The 25,224-nt window shown below is 40.8% G+C and overlaps 1 protein-coding gene across 1 annotated transcript in view; it reads right to left on the bottom strand.

Moving 5' to 3' along the window:
- Nucleotides 1-6,284: 6,284 nt before the first annotated feature.
- The window catches only part of rspo4 (R-spondin 4), a 32,168-nt gene continuing 13,228 nt past the window's right edge, over nt 6,285-25,224 (bottom strand). Inside the window, exon 5 of the mRNA XM_080891916.1 lies at nt 6,285-6,937. Within this exon, the coding sequence (XP_080748042.1) occupies nt 6,783-6,937 (155 nt within the window). The 3' untranslated portion in view covers nt 6,285-6,782. The remainder of the gene's footprint in view (nt 6,938-25,224) is intronic.

Below are 25,224 nucleotides of genomic sequence, written 5' to 3'. Positions count from 1 at the left end.
TGACATTGTAGGGAATCTGCAGTTCAAACAAGTAAAGTACCTGAAGAGTCTGTCAGATTCATGACGTGTTAATCATGCATTTAAAGTTCAAACTGCAAAGTTAGAACTCTGAAAATATCTACAACATCATGCAAATATATCGCACTAAATCTGGTTAAGGATGTTATATATTTGTTTCTTTCTCCATCCTGATAGGCTCAAACTAACAGGTTATGAAGTCTTTGTGTTATTTGACAGTGTTCGAGGTTACATTAGGGAATGATGAGTCTTATTCATTTCCATAGTTCAGGCCTCCTATGTGGCTTATTAGAAGAGCACACCTGATACGCAGCCTCAGAAGTTAAAGAACCCCTGAAAACAATCCATAAAAATAAAAACATTAGAACTTATTTTATTTGTCAAGCCAGTCATTACAAAAGCTGAAAAATATCAGTCTCCATATGTGTTTTTTCCAGTTCATTGCAATCAAATTTCACAGACACTAAAATGTTTTCTTGGCAGAAGACAAAACGTGAATTATTGCCCCGGCAATTATTTTCTTCTCCTTTGTCAACTTCAGACATTAATGTGGTGGAAAAGCTGTTACCTTTTGATATACACTCGTACTACCAGAAGTCGTCAACATGGGTTTATGTCGAAAGTGACAGGAACACCTGATCGTAATTTATCTTTGAATTAACAGCCATGCTTTTCTTGAATTTGCTTTTAGCTCGTTGCACCATCTTACCGAAGGGAAAGTGTCATTTAAAGTTTGAAGCGACCATGAGATTTAAAAATAGCATAACTGCAGTTTAGGTATAATGATGACAAATGGTGAAAGGCAACTGTAAAATAAATCTTTAGACTGGATCTAAAAACGTCACCACCTTTGTCCAGTTCATGTCTGTGAAACTGCCCTCCAGAACCCGGGGCAAGTTGAATATTTGACTGTTCGCAGGCCCTCTCCAAGCACTGCTGAACCAAGTGCAACGTAATTCACCAGGCTGTGATTCACTGGCTGATCCTGAAGTCAGAAACCCGGTCATTAATAAATAAGTTATGTGGTGGGGTTTTATCTTTTTTTTTCTTCTTTTTTTTTTCTTTGTAAGTATAACTCTGTATTCCCATGTGGACCAATCTCATGAGTCAAAACATGGTATGTGTGATCTTTTATTGTGCAATAAAAGATGACTTTCAACTTTCTGTTGTCCGTGGAGAGTAATTAACTAACTAAACATGGATATTTTAGCTGATATCCTTATGTAATTCTGGTGTTTTTGCTTTTCTTTTTTAGTTTATAGACTGTTCTTGCTCAGCTTTCTGCACATTGTGTACTCGGAAAGATGCATTGGCCTTGTAATGCTGTTGTATTAGTTAGCAGCAATGTGAAAATATGTTTGCTGCTGGTGTTGTGTAAAGGAAGACCTTCCACTTAAGTCATATCTAAAGGATTCAATAGTGAGAAGTACTTAGACTGATATAGGAACAAATATGTAATCAGGAAAACAACATTTTGACATTGTGACTTTGGGTATTAGTAAAAACCCTTAAAAATATTTACAGCAGATGAACACTATCTGGATGTCATATTCTGGAAAAATGACCTGACACAGGACCTGAAAGATTTATCTGGCCCTTCATGGTCTAAGTGGAAAATTGGCTGCTGAGAAGCAACACTTAAGGAAAAAGCAGGAAGAAAAGGCTGAGGTTACACTAGAACTGGACTGAAAATCAGTGGCAACAGGTCTTATGGAGTGAGGAGTCCAAATTGGAAACTTTTAGTTCAACTTTTATGAAGGACATCAGGAGAGAGTTATAAAAGTGAGTGCCATCTTTAAAACACGGTGGAGGCTTTGTCATGGTTTGGGTTGCATGGCAGCCAGGAGTGTTTGGGATCTTGTCAAGATTGATAGAGTTATTGTCACAGAAAAGTACTGTCTGATCCAACATGCAGTACCATCTGGAAGGCAACAGTTTCATATTTCAGTCTCAATCACACAGCAGAACAGATAATGGAACACTATCAGTCATGGTTTGGCCTCCCCAAAGCCTGGACCTTAACATTATTTAAGCACTTTTTGATCATCTCAACAGAGAATGGAAGGAAAAAGGTGGCCAACATCCAGAGAAGAGCTCTGAATGTCCTTCAAGAAGTCCGGAGAACTGTTCCTGTAGACAAAGAGACTTCAGTCTGTTAAAGGTGAACAATATAACATGAAGATTTCTATTAGATACTTTGAGTGGACAAAAGATCTCACTCAAACAGATCAACTCCATTTAAAACTGCACAATGGATGCCGCATCAAAATAAACATTTATTGAAATGTACACTCGTGCTGTGGATAAAAAAAAAAATACCACTTTGTCCTTGAAATATTGATAAATACATGCAAGCAAGCTGTTAAAAGACAAAGCCATTTATCAGCTCTGGAGAAAAAAGAAAAAAAAACAAGAAATACCCACATATTCAATCTTGCTACACCAACTATGCATACCAAGGTATACTTGTGCATATCAGACAAGCCAGGGGAAAATAAAAGAAAGAAGCTGGCATATAACTAAATAAAATTCATAGTGTGAGGTTAAACTCTGTAGTAACAAGCTTGAATATGTGGGACTTCTAAAGCTTTTTTAATTTTATAGAGTTATATTGGTTTTCATGTTCAGGCTGCTGTGACAGTAATTTCCCAACTGCTGAGATAAATAAAGCAAGTCTTATCATTTTTAGGTTCACTGGAATAGCAACTTTAGAAACTGCAGAAGAAAAAGAAGCAAAGAACAATTTGTGCTCTTGCTAACATTATTTTCTGTTGGATACTGACAGCTTTGTTGTGGTTATCGTAGCTATTTTCTTAAACTGATTCAAGTTACAGTTATATTAGTTTTATCATGATAATGAATAACAGACACTTTATACACAGTCTTCAGGAGCTCAAATGCAAGTAAAGTAAATAATTTGTAGGCAATGTTAGCCTAAACTCTGGAAATAATGCCCATCACTTTTTTAAAAAGCCTGATATTTATGTCATGCTTTTTGCTTTTATAACATCTGTCTTCAGTTTTTACTTTGTGAGCTTCAGAAACGTCTGGGTTGCTTCTGCTGCATTTGGCTAAATATGAGTAGAAAGTACTGCTCTACACACATCAGAGTTCAGTAAATACTGATGACCACGGGAAGCAAAAGCACACCTTTTGCACATTATATTGCAGGTACACTTATGAGCCATTCCAAGCTTTTGACGTGCTCTTTTCTTCACAAATTTCATATAAATAAAATTGAACTGAATATTTTTGCAGTCCAATTTGATCCAAGTTTCTGTCCAGTCTGTCTGTACTAGAGCTGCTCTGGCTTTTGTCGTCTGTCTCTTCTTGGGGCTGATGGGTAGTTTCTGGTTATTTCTCTCATGTAATCTTCTCTTTGTGCTTGGATGATGATATGCCCACCTCCTGTTCTTTACTTAGCTGGATGCTGTTTGTCTTTACTATTTAATAATCCTTTGCTCACCAGCCACTGCTCCTTTCTATGCACGACCAGGACTTTAAGCTTCTGAGTTATGTTGGGGGGGTTGTTTGGGGTAGGGTGTGGTTTATTTTTAAGCCCCTTAATTTATTAATAAATACTGAAGAAAAGTCAAAACTGTACATGAAACTTAAACCTACATAAAATAGGTCATCTGTAATTCCTATGGTATTTTACTTCAACCTCTAAAATTAAATCTGCACTCAATATTAATTATATAACTGTAACTTGAAATTTCTGCTAAACTGATGAAATGACCAGAGAAAATGTAGCTGTGAAACAATCTGTGGCTATAAAATCACTAAAAGATAATTATTTGAAAATCTGATTGAGAGATGGTGTTACGGCCCTAGCAGGGCCTCCTCCTGAAGGCGCCTGTGTGGACGTGTCACACTACCTCTTCTGCCTGAGGTGCCACCTTTCCCTTTTGTGCAGCTGACTCTCGTCAGTAATCAAGGAGATTTAAGCCCAGGGAAAGGTGAGCTCTGGGCCAGAGTGCCATTTGTGTGGTTTACAGCTAGTGAGCTGAGTGTTTTTGTGGTGTTTCCAGCTGGTGAGCTGTGTTTTGTGGTTGTCAGCTAGTGAGCTGCGTTTTCCTTTTGACTTTTTGCCTTACTGACCGACGCCTGAGTTTTTGTTTGTTTCTTTTATGGTGATAACGGCTTGTCCGTCTCTTTTAGTTGAATTACTTCAATAAAACTGTTTTATTTAACTGTTTTGCCTCCCTGACTCCTTTTTCTGACCCGGTCACTTTTGTTACTTCCCCCTCCCCGCCTAGACCCCTCAGGGGAACGTAACAAGTGGGGGCTCGTCCGGGATCGTTGAAAAGGGAGTTTTGAGTTGGAATTGGTTTTTGATTATCTGGCTGTTTTTTACCTTTGGAGATTCAACTTCCCAGTTTAGTTAGGTGAGTGTCCAGCTGAGCTTTGTTTTAAGTTCTTCCTTCGGGCACTCTTTTGTTGTTTTGCCTTTTTTATTTTCGGAGTAATCCTGGGCGGGGATTAGTTCCCTGTTGGGGGTAGGCAATTCAGGGCTCCAGTCGCTGAAGTTTCGCCTTTCAAGTTGCCTCGAGCCCGGCACGCTCCAGAAGATAGGTAAAGTTTGTTGTGCTTAGGAACTGGGTAAGTTGTGTTTGTTTAGTGTATACTGCAAGAGGTAAGTTGTGTAGTTTTCCATTAATCGGTTAATTTTTGGGTAGTCTGTGTGAGTTGGCAGACAGGTGTGGTAGTGTCCTAATTAGGGTGTTTTCTAACCCTTCTCCGGCCCCCAAAATGGCTGATGAAGCCATCAGTGCACAGGTGTCTAGAAGCTCGTTTGTAAGCAATAACATCCACCTGGTTCCCGTTTTCTGTGAATCCAGTGTTGAGAGCTTCTTCAGTGTGTTTGAAAGCATAGCAACTGCATTACAGTGGCCTGAAGATGTGTGGGGGGTGATGTTGCTGTGTAAATTCACAGCTAAGGCTCAGGAAGCTTGCTCTGGTCTGTCTAGGCAGGACAGCCTAGTTTATGAAAAGATTAAAAGTGCCGTCCTCCAAGCCTATGAACTTGTGCCTGAGGCCTATAGGCAGAACTTTCGAGGTTTGGAGTTGGCACAGGATCAGTCCTACCTTGACTTTGCTCGGGAGAAGGCAAAGCTTTTTGGTAGGTGGTGCTCTGCAAGCCAGGTTAACAGTTTGGGGTCGTTACGTGAGCTCATGCTTGTGGAGGATTTCAAAAACTCTGTTCCTGAGTCTATTTCTTGTTATTTAAGTGAGCAAAGGGTTTCCACTCTACAGCAGGCTGCCATACTGGCGGATGGGTTTACCCTAACTCATAAAACAAACGCGGTGGAATGTGACATCCCTTCTCACGGTAACACATCTTGGAGAGCTAGGAGGGAGCCAGCAACAAGGCTGAAAAAGTTGTGGTTTCGAGACCCAAAACAAAGCTTTGTTTCTTCTGCCACAACCCTGGACACCTCATTGCTGACTGTTCAAAATTGAAACTCAAACGGAAAGCCGACTCAAAGCAACAAGTGCCTGCTTTGAGAAAAGCTAGTCGTGGTTCTCAAACCGACAAGGTTGCCAGGCCTAGTAAAAGGCTACACTTGGAGCATAATTGCTCAATCGTGTCATGTAGTCAGTGTGAGAGGTCACCTAACCCTGAGCTGCTGCTGGTTGACAATGTCCCCGTTCCTCAACATGACCTGCAGGTGGACAGATCATGTATAACACCACCACTCAGACCTGCACCCCTGACTAACAAACATGCCTGTACCCGTGACCTGAGCAATCGTCTGAAAACTGTTGCAGTAAGGTCTTCTGACTGCCTGCTGTGTTCTCCACATGTGATGGTCCAAAGCCCTGGCTATCACATGGGACACTGTTTCGAGGGTCTGGGGCCACTCTCGGTCAATGTTGTGAACCCACTGAGATGGGGTTGGCAGCTTCCGCAGGAAATGCCTAACCGTTGCTATGGGGTTTGGTAGGTGGAAAGCCTGCGATTTGTTGATGCGATGGTTACGGACTTGATTAGTTGTTTTGGTTATCATAATCATTTGACAAACCACGGGTTTGTATTTATGGGAGGGGGTGTTACGGCCCTAGCAGGGCCTCCTCCTGAAGGCGCCTGTGTGGGCGTGTCACACTACCTCTTCTGCCTGAGGTGCCACCTTTCCCTTTTGTGCAGCTGACTCTCGTCAGTAATCAAGGAGATTTAAGCCCAGGGAAAGGTGAGCTCTGGGCCAGAGTGCCATTTGTGTGGTTTACAGCTAGTGAGCTGAGTGTTTTTGTGGTGTTTCCAGCTGGTGAGCTGTGTTTTCCTTTTGACTTTTTGCCTTACTGACCGACGCCTGAGTTTTTGTTTGTTTCTTTTATGGTGATAACGGCTTGTCCGTCTCTTTTAGTTGAATTACTTCAATAAAACTGTTTTATTTAACTGTTTTGCCTCCCTGACTCCTTTTTCTGACCCGGTCACTTTTGTTACTTCCCCCTCCCCGCCTAGACCCCTCAGGGGAACGTAACAGATGGTTCATATGTTGCTCCTGCATGGGAAGCTTGAAATTAGCAATTTTTTTTTTTTTTTTTTTTTTTTTTTGGGAGGATTTCAGTCCAAGGAGGCAGGTTAATGGTTGCTTTACCTGGTGAAGGGAGAGTTTTCCTCGCACCAAGCTGCTACTTTAGACAGTTTTAATACACTAGTGAAAAGCACGACCTCTTAGGAACTTTTAGTTCAGTCTTGATTTATGCTTCTGACCGCTTGGAAACGATACGGATTTATGACATATTTTCATATATGTTCCATGTTACATCGTGTCTGTCTCCCCCTCAGGGATCTCCATGATGTCTTTGCTCCCCTGTGGTTGTTCTGTTGAGTTGCCAACGCTGTCGCTGGTGTGCAGTCGTAGCCGTTTTCGTTCCTTCTTCTTTCCAAGTCCTCCTTTTTTATTCTGTCTTCTTTCTGACAGATAAAAAAATATAAAACAAGTCAACATGAAACATTAAATATCACACATGGCACATCTGCATTTCAGATTAGTTGTCTACATGCATATTTTTTTATCATAATTAAAAGAAAAACTTTATTTAATAACATATATGCATGTGTATATACATATTTATGAGTATATTTAGTGAATAACACACTAGACAGCTAAAGTAAATGGAAGGATTTTTTTTTCTCCTGTTCATCATAATTTAGACATTTATAAATAAATCCAGTTATTCAGTCATAGTCTGTGTTGAAGGTGAAGAGAATACTTTTAAATCTATATCAAGCTAATTTTGATGCCTTATTTAGATGAAAATGTTGTCATCATGTTTTTATCTTAAAACACACTAAAGTAACCAATAACAGTTTTTGCAACTCCTGAATCGAAAGGTTAATAATTCCATTATAAGACACTTACTAAACGTCAGCATTGTTTTAGTGAAAAGTGTCTAAATAATACTGCAATAGAAGAAATAAAACTTGAAGAAATCTGAGCTTGGTGATTGGAAAAAGAGCAGAACCTAAAAGCTTTTACATCTAATAACTTTTTGCACTCCTAAATGTTTCAGAACTGTTTTCCATCTTTCCATCCATTGTGTTTGGTTTAAAGTGAAAATTAAAAAAAGGCTTTTTGAGGTGTCCTTAAACACAATCGGTTTGGAAATCACTACAGTAAAAAAGAACACTTTTATGTTGCAGTGTGACTCATCAGACAGTAGTTTGTCTTCTACCTTAGAAACCCATCAGGCTGTCTTAAACCTAAACAGCTTGATTCATCTTCCCAGTTGGTCTCCACTGGCTAACCCTTCCAGCTTTGTTAATAATTTACTTAATGTGTGTGTAAAATGTTCTGGTCTTGGACAATTACTGTATTCTGTGACCTGATGCTCTGAGGTTCTGTTGGCTGACGGTCCACATCAGGCAGGTTTCAGTAAAATGTTCTCAGTGATGTTTAGCTGCTTTGATAATGGGCCGTATGTTTACAGAGACAGGAGAAAGCTTTTAATGCTCTTCAGCACTGATCTGATGCATTATCTGCTGTGGACACACATGCATCATATGTAATGTCATTTATTTTAAAGACCCGAGGACTTTAAATGAAACTTCAGTGGGTCTGAACACAATGAACAAATGTTTTGGTATTTCAAAATACATCATGACATATTAGTTTAAAACTTAACCATAGATCTCATATAGCTGTCTCATGCTGTTAAGGTAAAGTTTAGCTTAGATAGAAAATGTGGTTTTAATGTTCAGGAAAGGAGAGGGGAGCTTCAGTATCTCTGGCATAAGCTTAAAGGTGGAATCATTTTCTGTAATATATAGCACTGATGTTGATTTAGAGCTTGGTTGGACATCAGAGTAAAAACAACTGCATGCAGAGAGGCAGTAAAAGAAGAAAGGAAGCAAACCCCAAGAAACATACTCTCGTGGTCACACCAGCGTTTATAAAGAATCTTTCTGCCCCACCTGCCAAAAATAAAAAATATATCTCTAACTTAACAAGTAATCCATTTCATATCTATTAATATGTGCTCACTAGCCAATCTCTAATGAGCCACATGGTCAAGAAGACCTGCTCGAACTGATCATCAGAATGAGGAAGAAAATAGATTTAAGTGACTTAGAACATGGCTTGTTTTTGGTGACGGATGGGTTGCTGACCTGCTGGGATTTTCCCGCACAAACATCTTTACAGAGAACGATCTGAAAGGATATCCAGTCTGCCTCGTTGAGGAGAATGGCCAGACTGCTTCAAGCTGATAAGAAGGCAACAGTAACTCAAAAAACCGCTTATTGAAACCAAGTTATGTAGAAGAATGTGTCTGAACACACAACATGTGGAGCCTTGAAATGGAGGAACATACAGGCTGCCACAAGCTAAGAACAGGAAACTAAGACTACAATAGAAGCAATAAAAGCATTAAGGCTTCAGTTGGATTTCTATGGGACTGCATATAACAGTGTTAAAACGTTCTTTTTTTATGTGCAATGTAATTATTCTGCACTACTCAGTATAAACCCTGAATCAAAGAGACATTTTTAATTCATTCACTTTATTTAACCTCTTGAGCTCAACATTTATAAAGACAGACCGACCACGAAAAGACGCCATTACAAGGATGCAAAACTAAAATTAAGCAGTGACATGAAAACTGAGTGTCAGCCATATAACATACAAACCTGTTTATAATTTTATGTTATAATAAAAGTATTCCTTAAAAGTCAGTGAAACAAACGGGCTGTTTGTCACTCACTTCTAAGCAACTGTTTTTGACGCAATGCTGTTTGCTCCTTAATAAATCTGGCATGTCAAATAGCTGGTAGAATTTCCAATTATTAAGAATTGATTTTTAGTAGAATTAATGCAAAAGAAAAGTATTTTGGTGGGTTAATAAATGTATTTCGTAAGGCTTGGTAAGGACTTGTTTTTAAATTTGAAAGGTTTTTCTTTTCTCTTCTTATTACTTCATTGGTAAGTTGGGTTTCACGCTGGGTTGAAAAAGGCTAAAGTGAACTCGAAAACTGATGCTCAGAAAAAACACAAACAATTAAAATAGAATTACAATTCCTTTCTTTTCTTTTGGCCGTCGTTCCTTTTGTTTTCGCTCCATCTCATTCCATCCAAAACATTTGGACGTGCGCCGCGCACATTGCACAGATGAAGAAAATACAGATGGTGCTTTCACTGTGTCATGCACACAAAATCACATCCATCAATTCAAACTGCTGGTTGCCTTTGCGCAGCTCCACAGCGGCACGGTGGTGTTGTAACTGCCTTGTTCAGCAGAACATCCCTTGCATTTTTGGGGCAATCCTGGAGTTTCTACTTTCTTCCCACAAACCAATCCAGATATCTCAGACTGGCGGTCTCTAAGTCAGCTGTGTGTGTGGTGTTTTTGAGGCAGTGGCAGTGAAACCAATTCATCTTCGTAGGTTAGTTACATATTGACGCTCACACTTTGTTTTTACTGATATTTAGTTATATTTCTGTCACGTCAACAGCTAAAGTGATGAAAAGAACGTTTAATACTGTGTTCAATACTTTCACCCCCCACTGCTGTCATCTGCCCCTCATTAGTAATAAGAGCGTATCCTCACAGATTGGACTTTTTAAATCCACACTGTCTCTTCTCCTTATATTCTTCTTAAAACTCAATTCCTCTTTCCCCTCTCCATGCACTTCTTCTCTCCTTTCCCCCCCCCTGACATCTCTTCATTTTTTTAATCTGTCCTTCATTAGTGCTGTCACAAAGTGTTTTATTTTGGAAGCTGTGTTGATGATTGAGAATAAGGGCAGGTTGTCCCAAAATGCCTCTGTACTATCTGTGTGTCTACATTATACACACTAATTCTTAAAACTGAAACCCTGTGGTGACTATTAAAACGTGCATATGAACATGCACGCGTTACATTTGAATTTGTGTGAGTGATAATGGTGTAAGTTCACAATCCAGACTTACTTTTCTTTTAATAACTACAGATTCTATAAATCTTGGTAAGATAGGAGGTTAACGGCTACATTGACTGAATCAGCTGACTTGGAATAGTTTGCATGCGAGCTTGTTTCTGCTGCTGAAACGTTTTTATTTTTTTCCACCCATAACTCGAAATTTCAAGTTAATACGTCAAGATATAATAACTTCAAATTTCACGTTCCACTCTGCCTATCAGGAACTGCTGTGAGGTTACATCATGTCGTTGCTTCAGATGGTGGAAGGCGTCAGCTACCAGTGCTACAGCTGCAAGGTCACGAATGAACGAACTGCAGAGTGCTTTCAGCGTGGTGGCACAAATGATGAAATCCTTGTGCTACTAGCTGAACCGTGTGGCGTTGTTATCAGTACAACAGCAATTTGTTCATGTTTACTATACATTGTTAGCTCACTGATGCGATTTTGAGTCTGCCTCTACATCCGTTTCTGGGTAACAAGGAAACGATGTAATTCATGGAAGAAAATAACTCAAACTATGAGCACTATAGTAAAGTCTGAAAAACATATTTACTTTTTGGATCTGGGATAGTTTTATGTTATGGATAAGGGTGTGCATCAACTCTACACTGAGTAAACTTATAGCCATAGATGATTACACAACAGGACTATCTATCATAACTATCATTTTCCTGGACCCCACTTCTTATCTTCTCACTGTGCTTCCACACTTAAAGAAAGACCTTTTGGTTGTAGCTCTGCGAGAAAAATCACTACTCGCCACATTTATCCAGACTATGTATGAAAGTACCCAGATAATGCACCACTCCATTACTATTCCTCTGCTTCTGCAGAGCTTGGACATCATCTCTGTTGCTGTGAAGTGTTTACCTTTGACTGTAATTACTGTGGATTATTTATTCTTCCAATATTACAAACAAAAATTGCACTTCGTTTTCTCTCCCCCCGGGCTTTTAGCACGCAGAGCTGAGTCAAAGTGCTTTCTGTGTGAGTATCTCAGAACTTTTGATCTATTATTTTAGTGGTTGCTTAGTTTTAAGCTATCTTGTTTGTTGCAATGTAAAGTACAGAATCAGCTGCAACCTGTGATGTGTGCATCATAACCCGATTCCTGTAAGCGCAGAACCCTCAGCCACACACACCTTGACCACATATGTGAGTTGGAGAAGACCTGTTTCTGCCTGCAAGTAAAAAAAAAATCTTTATATGCAACAGCGTTCACCCTTTTTCTCCTGCTCTAGGTGTTTCTTTTCTCTCTCTCTCTCACACACTCTCTCTCACACACACACACACACACACACACACACACACACACACACACACACACACACACACACACACACACACACACACACACACGCACAAAAGAAAAAATGGAGACAGCGAACCACATGTGTTGGAAGCTGGTATGTCATGAGAGTGGAATATCTCCCAGCCATCTTAACTGAATCAAGCATAGTGCTGGAAAACTCCCCTGCTCATCCCATAACAATCTGACCACAGGAAGACTACAAACACACACGCAAACATAAACGTTCACATTCACAGTTAGTGTGCAGACACAGAAATACAAATGTTGCCCTGGTGATTATTCTACTGAATTCCATCTTTGCACTAAAACCATGACATTAAAAAATGCGACCACATCACAAACTCTTTTGGAGAATTTCTCCACTTTTATGTTAAACAATGAAAACAGACATCAAACTCTTACATGTGTCGCCAGTAAACTGTTGACCTGAACACACCAAGCCAAAACTTCTGAATGTCTCCGCTTCATGTGGGAATTTTTACACTACAGTTTTTGGGCACAGTTTCTTGATTGTTTTCCCAAATTGACAGACTTTTCTATGAAAAATACCAGATTGGATTTATTAGTGATGATATCATCAGAACACAGACTGATGGATATTGTTTTCCTGCATTAGTGTAAAATAAAGTATACTTAATTCTTCTTCTTCTTTTTTTGTAATTACAGATTTTTAAAAGGTTAGATAAAAAATGTTTTGTCATTTATTTATTGGAATGTGTAGCCTTGAAATGACTGTAGTTGGTCTAAACTTCCCGTGTTGGGCCCTGGGTCATTAATCAAACAACCTAATTTTGATGAAAGTGGCAGCGCCGAGCTCAGATTCTTTTTTAGCCAAACCACTAAAACGAAGCGATGTTATTCACAAGATGTTTACCATCAATGTGGAACACAAGAACAACATGTCAGTTCATTTTAGAATTTTAGTTTTGTGAAGTGATGACAATCTATTCTCCCATTTTGGTATGAACACTCATGTGTGAGTGAGGCACAATGACTTTGTTTACTTCGGGTCTGTAAGAGAAAATGTGTAGTGGCCATTTAAATCCAGATAATATCCCAGTGAGATGTGGCCATATCTCAAATGGCTCTCATTTACTAAACAAGGATAAAAAAGATCAAATTTTATGGTTTTATGCTCTTGAGCCTATACTGACTCCTTGCACAACTCGGTTATAATCAGAGCCACATGTTGTGAAAGAAAAAAGAAGCACATACATCAGCATAATGGATGACAAATCAGCATGCAGCCCTTTTGGGTGTGCACACATCCTCAGAATAGTGAAACCAACTAACACGTACAAGTGGTACAGCTGAGCAATGACACAAGTTACTTAAAAAATAGACGTTTCCATGCTTGAATTATGGTCGAAAATATCTATGAGGAACATTTTTGACTGGAGCTTCACTGAGACTGGTGAGTGTCCATTCTGTTAGGAAGATTCCAGTGGTGACAGTATTACTGCATGACTTTGTATGATTGTGAAAAGGAATGCTTTAGTTTTAAATTCCTCACCAGATGGAGGGTTGGATAACTATCCAATGTTAGTTCAGTCTACAAGTGGTATGTGGAACGTCAACATGGTCCAATCAAATGCAGTCACGGCAAACAAAGGAATAAACTCAAAATGAGACGGTAATGGGTGGTGCAAGTAGGAACATCCATCCATCCATCCATCCATCCATCATGAATCACAGAACCAATCTCGGGGTCCATGACCCCGCGCTTCACTCGGACTTTCTGACCACGTCATGATCCACCTAATCCCCGCGTACAGACAGAGGCTGAAGCTCTCCAAACCTGTCGTGAGGACTAAAAAACTGTGGAGCAACGAGGCTGTGGAGGAGCTTCGCACGTGTTTGGAGACCACAGACTGGGACACATTGAAGGCTGCTTCTAACAGCTTGGACGAGTTTACGGACACTGTCACCTCCTATATCCACTTCTGTGAGGACAGCATTGTGCCATCACGCACCAGGGTGAGTTATAACAATGACAAACCCTGGTTTACTCCTAAACTCAAAAAGCTGTGGCTGGAAAAGAGAAAGGCGTTCAGAAGCGGAGACAGGGACTGCTACAGAGAGGCCAAGTACAGGTTCACTAAAGAAGTGGACATTGCTAAACATCAGCACTCTGAGAAGATGCAGCAGCAGATCTCAGAGAATGACTCGGCCTCTGTGTGGAAAGGTTTTAGGAATATCACAAACTACAAGCCTAAAACCCCCCACTCCACTGATGACTTGCTCTTAGCCAACACCCTTAACGACTTCTACTGCCGTTTTGACGAGCCATCAGGCAGCCTTCACACCTCCAACGGCCCCAACAATAAAGGCACTTTGGACACTAATTCCCCCACCTCTCCCCCCTCCATAGAGCCATCACCACCTTCAAACTGTTCACCTACAACACCCCCCTCCTCACCCCACACAAAAGAGGATTTCACACCACCTCCTCCGACCACAACTCTTCATATTCATGAAGCAGATGTGAGGAAGCAGTTTAAGAACCTGAATGCTCGGAAAGCTCCCGGCCCAGACGGCGTGTCTCCTGCCACCCTCAGACACTGTGCAAACGAGCTGGCCCCAGTGTTTTCTGGCATTTTCAACTCCTCACTGCAGGCATGTCATGTGCCTGCCTGCTTCAAGTCCTCCACCATAATCCCTGTCCCCAAGAAACCTAGGATCACTGGACTAAATGACTACAGACCCGTGGCTCTGACATCTGTGGTCATGAAGTCATTTGAGCGCCTAGTTCTCTCCCATCTCAGGACCCTCACGGCCCCCCTCCTGGACCCCCTGCAGTTTGCATATAGAGCCAACAGGTCTGTAGACGACGCCATCAACATGGCCCTACACTTCATCCTGCAGCATCTGGACTCCCCAGGAACCTACGCCAGGATCCTGTTTGTGGACTTCAGCTCTGCCTTCAACACCATCCTTCCAGACCATCTCCGAGACAAGCTTTCCCAGATGAATGTGCCTGATCCCATCTGCCGGTGGATCACTGACTTCCTGACGGACAGGAAGCAGCATGTGAGGCTGGGAAAGAATGTCTCGGACTCCCGGACCATCAGCACCGGCTCCCCTCAGGGCTGTGTTCTTTCATCTCTGCTCTTCTCCCTGTACACCAACTGCTGCACCTCCACCCACCAGTCTGTCAAGCTAATCAAGTTTGCAGATGACACCACCGTTATTGGACTCATCTCGGACGGGGATGAGTCTGCCTACAGGAGGGAGGTTGAACGTCTGGTGTCCTGGTGCAGCCACAACAACCTGGTGCTGAATGCCCAGAAGACAGTGGAGATTATTGTGGACTTCAGGAAGCACACAGCCCCACTCCCCCCCATCATCCTGACTGACACCCCCATCACCTCTGTGGACTCATTCCGCTTCCTGGGTACCACCATCACCCAGGACCTGAAGTGGGAGCCCACCATCACCTCCGTCATCAAGAAAGCCCAGCAGAGGATGTACTTCCTGAGGCAGCTGAAGAAATTCAACCTGCCAACACGGACGATGATGCAGTTCTACACTGCAATCATCGAGTCCATCCTCACCTCCTCCATCACCGTGTGGTACGCTGGAGCCACTATCAGGGACAAACAGAGACTGCAGCGTGTTGTGCGCTCTGCTGAGAAGGTGATTGGCTGCAGACTCCCATCTCTGCAGGACCTGTACACCTCCAGGACACTGCGGCGTGCAGCTCGGATCTCAGCTGACCCTTCTCACCCTGGACACAGTCTGTTTGACCTGCTCCCCTCAGGCAGGAGGCTCCGGTCCATTCGCACCAGAACCTCTCGCCATAAGAACAGTTTCTTCCCCTCTGCTGTTGGACACATGAACAATAACCATATGACTGTTCCCACCACTAACACATGACCCTACGCTGTGTTCACTGCATCATTCCATGTTTGGCACTGATCACCATCTGCACTCATGTATATATCTTTCAACGTAGCACTCTTAATTCTTATTCTCATGTATATATCTCATGTATATCTCATGCACATATCTTTCTACGTAGCACTTTTAATTCTTATCCCTACTTTTATTTTTTCATGTCTATTTAAGTGCTATTTATGACACTATGTTTGCACTGAAGCACCGCAGCAATTTCCTAATGTTGTAAACCTGCTCAACATTTGGCAATAAACCCCTTTCTGATTCTGATTCTTAAACCATATCTTAAACAGCTATACTGAAAAGTAAAAAAAAACACTCTGTCGCCTAATCCACAGCTTCCATATACAAATCCCCTACCCTATAGCAAAAATAGGGAAATACAGCTACTGTCAAAAGTACACCGAAAGCTAAAAAAAAAGCTTGAGTAAAAGTTGAACATCAGGTACAGTGAGAACAATTGCGTGTGTAGGTAGCTTTAACTTTCAGGCACATCGCGGAGGATGTCGTGCAGGAAACTGCTGTAGATCCTTAAGGACAAAAGATGCCTGCTAGTTGCAAAATTAGTACTGAAGCGGAACATTGGGGCATCTTTGATACATTCACTGTATACAAGGACCACCTGTGCAGCTCACTAGATGTCCAAATCTCAATAATCTTATAAAGATGTTAGAAAAGTACATTGAAATTGGTTGAATCCTGCCAAATTGAATCAGTCACACTAACACAAAACCTCATGAAAATGTTTGGAAACCACCTAAGAACACACTTTTTTCATCTCTGCCCACAGACTGAAGGGCAGTCTGAAAGAATGCGTGAAAGTTTCATTACTTGCTTTCTTCACTTTCTGCCTTTAAAAATGCTTTAACCTCCTAGGACCTGGCATCCACATATGTGGACATCATATTTTGGGTTACTTAGACCAAAATACTCAATTTTGCTCTACAAGGGCCTGATATCCACTTACGAGGACATTATACTGCAACTGTTCTATCGAAATTTTAAATGAATATCCTCATATGTGGCTCTCATTTTTCTTAGAAACTAAAATTAGGTTAAAAAAAAAATAAAAATCTGCTAATTCTTTGTTTTTACATTTATCAGGCCCCAATCAGCCCATATATCAAAGAGAAATTAAAAATGCATGCCGTGGAAGAGTTCGGGGGTTAAAGACATCTAAGAAATGAAAGTGAGAGAATGAGACACTGTGGAGCAAACTTACTCCTTAAAAAGTACCTGTTGTCCAGGGTTTAGCTGCCCCGAGGCTACCTCTGCACTGTTCAATGTGCAGTAACTTAATACATGTGGTACTTGGAAAAAAGCACTTTAGCTCACTGTCTGTGTTGGGTTACACTGCAACTTTACCCAGATCCATATGTTATGGGATGAGAGGGCACACTGAGTTCTGTACTGTACAGACCAAAGTAGCAGCGTTTGAAATTGAAATCTAAAATAACTCCCTCTGAGTGAGGATGGTATACAATCCAACGCATCACAGCTAGAATTTTCCTTTTATCCTCAAAAAATGAGAGAAAAAACAAACTGAAAGTCTGACAATTGAATACTTATAAAAGCCTACAGAAGTATATTCTCAAGTGTGTTTGGTTGAAGGTAAAATCACACATTACTTCAAAACATGTGTAAAGTAAGAAACATGATCGGCATGTGTGAAATTTCACGATGAGGCTGCTAAAAGAACATCGCATAAACAAGCCATACTTTCCATTTTAACAAATATAATTATCTAATCTGAGAGGTGTAATAATACCAAACTGAAACTAACGATTAGCCATATAATGATTTTGTTTTTCATTTGACAGCGGCTGACAGGACGTTTGTGGTCTTTTTGACGTCTTACTTGCATCACAATTAGCCAAATTCTCTTGTTGTGCCAGACCAGTAAATGAGCTCACATCCTGATATAAAATGATCTGGATAATATCCCCGTGTCGCCTCAAAAGTCCCTTTATAAATGTCACACATGGTCTCTATTAATTGACAGTGGGCCCAGTCCAGAACATGTCTCTTGTCAACATCATGGAGTAGAAAAAAATGTTTCATTCCGAAAGCGAGCAAACGAGTTATAGATGGGGTCAGCAAACCACTTTGGTTTTATAATTATGTAAAGTACTGCGGCACTGATGGAAAAATAATGAGAAATGGACCTTTGACAGGGAAGTTCAACCACAGTTGTTTTTGTCTGTTGTAATACAGATGCAAGACAGATGCATGCTGCTGGACTTCAACCATAGAAGTTTCCTTCCAGTTTACATTTGCGTTGCACTGCATCATAAAACACTAGCTATGCAGCCACTTTCAATTTTACAGCAGAGGAAATACATTAAGGCCTAAATAGGGGCTATGCTGCTGCTTTCCCTTTTTTAAATGCAAGCTGAGTAAATCAGTCTGACTTGGGGAGATTATCACCACCATAAATACAATTTAATGTTTTCATGCTAATGGAAAGCATGTGTCTGTAGCCACAAAGCCCTTTCACAAATACATACATGCAGACCCAACTTATGGAAAGATTGTTTGAGTTATCCACATGCAGATGAAATACAGATCACTCAGCTTGTGATTAGATTTTTCCCCCTCACTCATGCAGGTTAGGGTTACAACCAGCTGATTTTCGGTCGCTTAGTTTACAAGTTGATGCAAAAATGCACAAAAATACCTAGACTATTTTTGGTTTCTTAAATGGTGGTTAAATCCTGGTTAATTGAAGCACCCACACATAATCCACACTTTGACTGGGGAATGTGTACAATTAAGTGATAAGTAAAAACTCAAGGTGTACTTTTAGTGCCTTGGGTGTTTGTGAAGTACTGACATGATTTTCTCTATGTAGTACTTGGACCATCTAGCCTCATTTTTGTCACATACATTTAAGTTCATGAATATTTGGACAATAAAACACTTTTTTGTAATTTTGCCTCTGTACACTACCACAGCTGATTTGAAATCAGACAATCAAGATGTTTCACGGGCTCAAAAGTAAGTGGAAAAACTAACATAATAATATAAGGTCTGTTTTTAATACTTGATTTGGATAAAAACTTGGTTGGAATCTCTTGCAGTTACTGACTGCCTGGCATCTAAAACCTATGCACATCACTATGTACATGTCCTTCATATGCTCCGCAGGCCTTTAGTGTAACTGCCTTCTGCAATTCCACAAGAATTCTGAAAGCATGCTCTATAGAACCACAGCTTTTGACCATGCAAGAATAATCCATTTCCTTACCTAGATTCTGTGAAGGTTCTCAGTCATCCAGGTCATCGTAGTCAAAGGAGCTTGCAAAGAAAAGCATCTGGACTTCTTTAAGTTGCTTGAAGACGTTTCACCTCTCATCCGAGAAGCTTCTTCAGTTCTAAGGTCAAATGGCGGAGAGTCCCAGATTTAAACCCAGTGGGAGTTTCCCCCCAAAGTGGGACAAAAGGACGCCCCGATGATCCATTGTTAAGTCTGTGTTTTGGAGTTTTGTCTTTCGGGTGAACCAGTTTTTGTCTGAGTGTGTTGTTGGGTCTGAAGTAAACTGGGATGTCGTGCTTGGAGAAAAAAAAAAGTTATAGCTTGCCTTCAAGACTTTGAAAAGGACAAAATCATTGACCGCCTCACATATCACTGCCTTTATCCAGGGGATGCCATACCCTGCATTTATGGACTTCCTAAAATCCACAAGGAAGGGGTCCCACTCAGACCCATAGTCAGTAGCATAAACTCAGCCACTTACAACATTGCAAAACACCTTGCTACCATCCTTGGACCTCTCGTGGGGAACACCCCACACCACATCAAGAACTCCACCGACTTCACCGACAAGGTCCAGAAACTTACCCTGGATCCAGATGAAACCATGGTGTCCTTTGATGTAGTCTCTCTCTTCACTTGCATACCCACCACGGAGGCAGTGGAGACTGTCAGAAAACGACTACAAGAAGACAGCTCCTTGGAGGACAGGACCAACTTCACACCCGATCAGATTTGCACACTGTTAGACCTCTGCCTCACCATTACATATTTCAAATACAACGAAGGCTTCTACAGACAAAAACATGGCTGTGCCATGGGCTCCCCCGTGTCACCTATTGTAGCCAACCTTTACATGGAGGAAGTGGAAAGGAAGGCTCTTGGCTCTTTCAAAGGAAGAGTACCCAGCCACTGGTACAGATATGTAGACAACACCTGAGTCAAAATCAAGACACAAGAAGTGTAATCCTTCGCTGCGCACATTAACGCTGTGGATAAAAACATCAAGTTCACCAGGGAAGACACAAAGGACAACTGTTTGCCTTTCCTGGACTGCGCTGTGCACATTGAAGAGAACGGCAACCTCAACATTGAAGTTTACCGGAAGCCCACACACACGGACCAGTACCTCCTGTTTGACTCCCACCTCCCTCTGGAACAAAAACTTGGGGTAACAGAAAAGAAGATCAGACACCAGCGAGGGAGGATAAGAAAGACAGATGCAACAACATTGTCATCCCCTATGTGGCCGGTGTATCAGAAAAATTCAGGAGAGTTTTCTCTAAGCACAACATCCCAGTTTACTTCAGCAACACACTCAGACAAAAACTGGTTCACCCGAAAGACAAAACTCCAAAACACAGACTTAATAATGTAGTGTATACTGTACAGTGCAGCGAGAAATGCCCAGACCTCTACATCGGAGAGACCAAACAGCCACTTCATAAGCGCATGGCACAACACAGAAGAGCCACCTCCACAGGACAAGACTCAGCAGTCCATCTGCATCTTAAGGTTAAAGGTCACTCTTTCGAGGATGCCAATGTTCACATTTTGGACAGAGAGGACAGATGATTTGAAAGAGGAGTGAAAGAAGCCATCTATGTCCACTGTGAGCGACCATCTTTGAACAGAGGCGGGGGTTTACGACACCAACTGTCTGCCATCTATAATCCAGTTTTGAGTTCCCTTCCCAAACGCCTTAACGCCCACTCACATCCTGGGCCATCTGATCTCAGGAATTCGCATGATAGGGTGGGGCCAGGTTTCACAATGAGCTCACCCGAAACCCTGGCTGATTGGGACCCACACCCGTTTTCACACCTTGGCTCATGTGATTAGAGGATCATCAGGGGGTCCTTTTGTCCCTCTTTGGGGGGAAACTCCCACTGGGTTTAAATCTGGGACTCTCTGCCATTTGACCTTAGAACTGAAAAAGCTTCTTGGATGAGAGGTGAAACGTCTTCAAGCAACTTAAAGAAGTCCAGACGCTTTTCTTTGCAAGCTCCTTTGACTCCTTAGCTAGAGAAACTCTTTGGTTGCTTTTGGAATATGCTTTGGGTCATTATCCATTTGCACTGTAAAGCACGGTCAGATCACTTTTGCAGTTCTGTTTGAATGAATCTGAGCAGAGAGTATAGCCCTGTACACTTCAAAATCCAGCAGTCACATGAACAATGGACACTGAATCCACTGGCAGTCTTAACACTGACAGACATAAGGAAATGAGGAACTGTCTTTACAAATCGGTGCAATTCTTATATAAATAATAATAATAATAAAAAAATAAAAATAGCTGTAATTACAGTAACTGTAATTAACACAGTTACTGCAATACTTTGTTAAGTCTGATTTGAAACTGAAAGTGCCTTCAGTCACATCTGGACTGTTTCAAAAACACTGTAATGGTATAAAGAGAGAAAATTACAAGAAAAGGGTCATTGTCCAAATATGTAATGATTGTAAAAAATAATATAACTACATATTTAGTTAATGTTCTCACAACTGAAAGCACTCACAATAAATACAAGACTGAGAATATTAGAGCATTAGTTTAGTTGACAGCCTCACATTAACCACAGAAATTCCAAGCAAGAAAGGATGACTGCTTTCTATTTTTAATGGTGAGCTTATTACATTAAGTAAGTAAAAAAAAACCCTCAACATTAAAGATGCATTCATTTGTCATACAAGTTTACATTTGCTCTTTGCATACATTAAACGTGGAATCACAAAAGCACAAATATATCTGATCTTAAGGGGCTTTCAGGCAAAAGTCAAATAACAGCAGCACTGGAAGCCGTGCTTCACAAGGATGCACCCTGATGGGGGAGATCTGCCAAAGTTATATCTATAGTTCTTTTATTTTGTTTAAGCTTTTTTCTTTGCCATGGCAGTGTCAGTCACTCTGTGTTTGAACATGTTCTGTCTCAGACCTTGGGCACCACAGTTAATGCTGATAAGTTAATAAGAAAAAGAATGAAAAGCGACAGAATAGTCTAGCCAACACATTTTCTGACAACGTAACATCCTAACTGCCTATGTCAGATGTTTCTAAATTGCCAGGAAAAGGAGAAACATATCTTCGTTCGCCCATGACAGTTTGCTGCCTTTGGTGAAAACAGAGGGGAGAGCAGGGTTGGGAGACGAGATCCACGTCCTTCCCCATCATCTGAAAACAATAAGACAACATGAAACTGGGCATTAAAAGACTAGAGCTGTCTAATCTGGGACACCGGAGGAATGCTAGGGAGATGCCACAGCACTCTTTTATCCCAGATGTGTGCTATTAGGTCCAGGAGCTTGATCCCTGCTCCAGACTCTTCTGGATCAGATTTCTTCCTCTGCTAATGCCACCAGACATACGATCTGACAATGATAATGATAATTACTTCAAATGACATGCCTTCCATTGTGGAAGAAATGGAAAATACACAGCATTGTGCACAGACACACTAAGATTTGCAGCTCTAAACAGAAATTAGTGTTGGCTTAGAAAAGTTAAGCCCTATGCATGTGCATTGTTTTTGATTTGCTGTCTTTATTGAACTTTTTCACAGCTTCAAGTGTTGATTGTACACGAAGGAGAAATTACGCGGCAAGAAAAAAAGTCACAACAACTTTTTTTACTTGATGGCAGAAACTGTTGCCAAGTTTGGTTCATAATGTTTTGGATATGAACCATTAATAGAAGAGCCAGGGACCGACTCCAGTACAATAGTTCTGATCAAGGCCCAAGAACAAGGGACTAAATGCAGTTTTAACGAGTAGTGACAGCATTTCCACAACGCGGGAGCTCCAAAATCTTTATTTATTTTTTTATGCTTTGCAGTGGAGTCTATTTTCAGGTTCCCTTGGACTCTCATAAACAAAAACACATGATGAGCTTTAAGCCCTGGGCGTGATCATCGGTCTATCTCCACACCAAATTCAAGAGGTTCAATTTCACTGGGTGAAAGCAGCCTGAATGCACAAACCTCTGATGTAGCTGAGGATGTGTGATGTTTTAAGATGTAAGCTTGCTGCGGTGGGGCCAAGATAAAGAAACACAAGCACATTTTTAGCCACAGGGAGCAAAGCAAGCTGGACATACTAGAGGTTCTCACTTTTATCTATGTTATGTTAAAGGGAAATCCTCAATAACAGGCCATAGATGCATGTTTCAGGGTATTTCGTATAGAATGAAACTCATCTCATCTGTCTTCAAGATTGTCCAGCCCAAAAAAAGAAAAAAGAAAAACAATTCTCCAAACTGACGTAGGTTTCTATTAATGCAACAAACCCTTCTAGTCACTGACTAGAAGCTATCAGAAGCAACAGAGCAAGTCCAGAAACTTAGGCACAAAATTATCTGATTTTTCATGATGTTCGCTATTTGTTTTCCATTTCCTACAGACACTTAAACATTAATCATATTCTTAAAAAGATAACCACGACGATGTTTAATCAGAAAACCAATATTTTGTCATTCGTAAGATTGGGTGCACATTAGAGACAAATTGTGGTGTCATGCTGATAAACACATTAGATTAAAAAAGGATTATCGGTGATCTTCTAAGGAAAAATCATTGTGAAGGAATGCTTTTGTGTTTTATGGTTAACGGGGGGCAGTGGGCTGCTTGTTCTTGAGTTTTAGCTTATCCTGTAATTTGACTATGAAGTCCCCAGCACAGAAGCAATAAAGGACAGGAGTCATTAAACAGAAATGCCATGAAACCCCAAAACTAGCTACAGGTAATTATAATATAAATAAATATTTGTAAAAAAAAAGTACACCCGATTTAAAAATTAAGGTTTTACGTATCAGAACATAACAAAATAATCTGGTCCTTAGTAGGTTTGCAAATGTAAATACAACCTAAGATAAATAAAAAAATGACATATTTATTTAACAGAAACTAAGCCAATTAATTGGAGAAGCAGTGTGTGCAAAAAAACTTTTTTACAGCTTCCATAGAAATTAAGAGGTTAAGGAGGGGCCAGGTTTTGCTAGTCAAATGCAGTTGATTAACTGATCCTTGATTAACTGAACCGTGGCCACCTCTTTAAAAAAATTATTTTTTGCCATTTGACACCAACAGTTATCTTAGAGAAGCAACTGTTGCTAGCTTATGAATGCAGGAAGGGTTATAAGTCCATTTCAAAACAATCTGAAGGATATTATTCTGCACTGATGAAGTGGAAAACATTCAGGACAGGCGCCAATCTTCCCAGGAGTGGATGTTCCAGAAAATTAACTCCAATGACACTGTAGTGCTCAGAGAAACAGCAAAAATCCCACCTCAAAAGAAAGAATTTGCATGTCGTGATGACCCAGCCAAGACCTCAACTCAATCGAAATGCTGCACTGGGACCTTAAGAGAGTTGTGCATGAACCAGTGCCTGCAGCTTTGTAAACAAGGGTAGACCAGAATGATGTGAGTAAGTCATACAGTAAGCAAATACAGTACTTGAATTTTCTTCAAGTTATTGCTGCCACAGGTCGTACAAGCTATCCGGTTGTTCAGTGATGACGCGACGAATCCTACTTCCGGGCCTAAAGTAGTCTGCGTTTAATATGGCTTTTGTGTTGTTAACATGTTTAATGTTATGTATTTTCTTCTATTTGATCTCAAAAAGCTCCTAAAACAGTCAGTGATCACTGTTGACCTCCCTCGGCTTTTATTACCGCTAATCATTTATTTAAGCTCAGTTTTTAAAACCTTAGGATGTAACTACAGCCCAGCCCATGCAGCAGTATATGAATGACTAACCTCGTATTGTGGATGGATTATCTCAGTTGTTCTCCTGGCTGAAGTTTGGTCCTTTTACAGCATCCTGCCATGCGATTACATTTGTTCCTGACCACCGAGAACACTCACGTTAACTTTTATGGAGTGGGAAAAAAGTTAGCTTGTTTATATTATGCTAACATAGCTGTGTCGCTAGCGGTCACGTAGCACATCATTATATAGCAGCTAGCCCAACTTCAGTAACCCTACAAACGTCACTGCTGTTTAGTTTTCTGTCTTCATTTATGCTGGAAGTGATAGCAGAGCTGTACGTTTTAATTTGTTTCCAAAACCCTGCAGTCAGGACATGCTATATTGTATTTAGATAGAAGCTAGCGAGCTAACTCCCTGCTAACTTCTAACTCCGTTAAATGTCATAAATTCAGTTTTCATGGATGCCTGGATGTTAAACTTAATTGTTACACCTGGTAGAGCAGAACGCTGATCATTTTATTAAAGATGAAAGACTTTAGACAGTTTTTCAACTCTCAGTAATGCCATAGTGATCGTTTGATATATGGACCTGCAGCGGAGTTTAGGTCCAGACACGGCTAGTGACGTCAGACTGA

The sequence above is a fragment of the Rhamphochromis sp. 'chilingali' genome (assembly GCF_963969265.1).
Source record: "Rhamphochromis sp. 'chilingali' genome assembly, chromosome: 9".
In the NCBI taxonomy this organism is placed as follows: Eukaryota; Metazoa; Chordata; class Actinopteri; order Cichliformes; family Cichlidae; genus Rhamphochromis; species Rhamphochromis sp. 'chilingali'.
The sequence above is the reverse complement of the archived record's forward strand: the minus strand, read 5'-3'. Positions and strand labels throughout refer to the sequence as shown.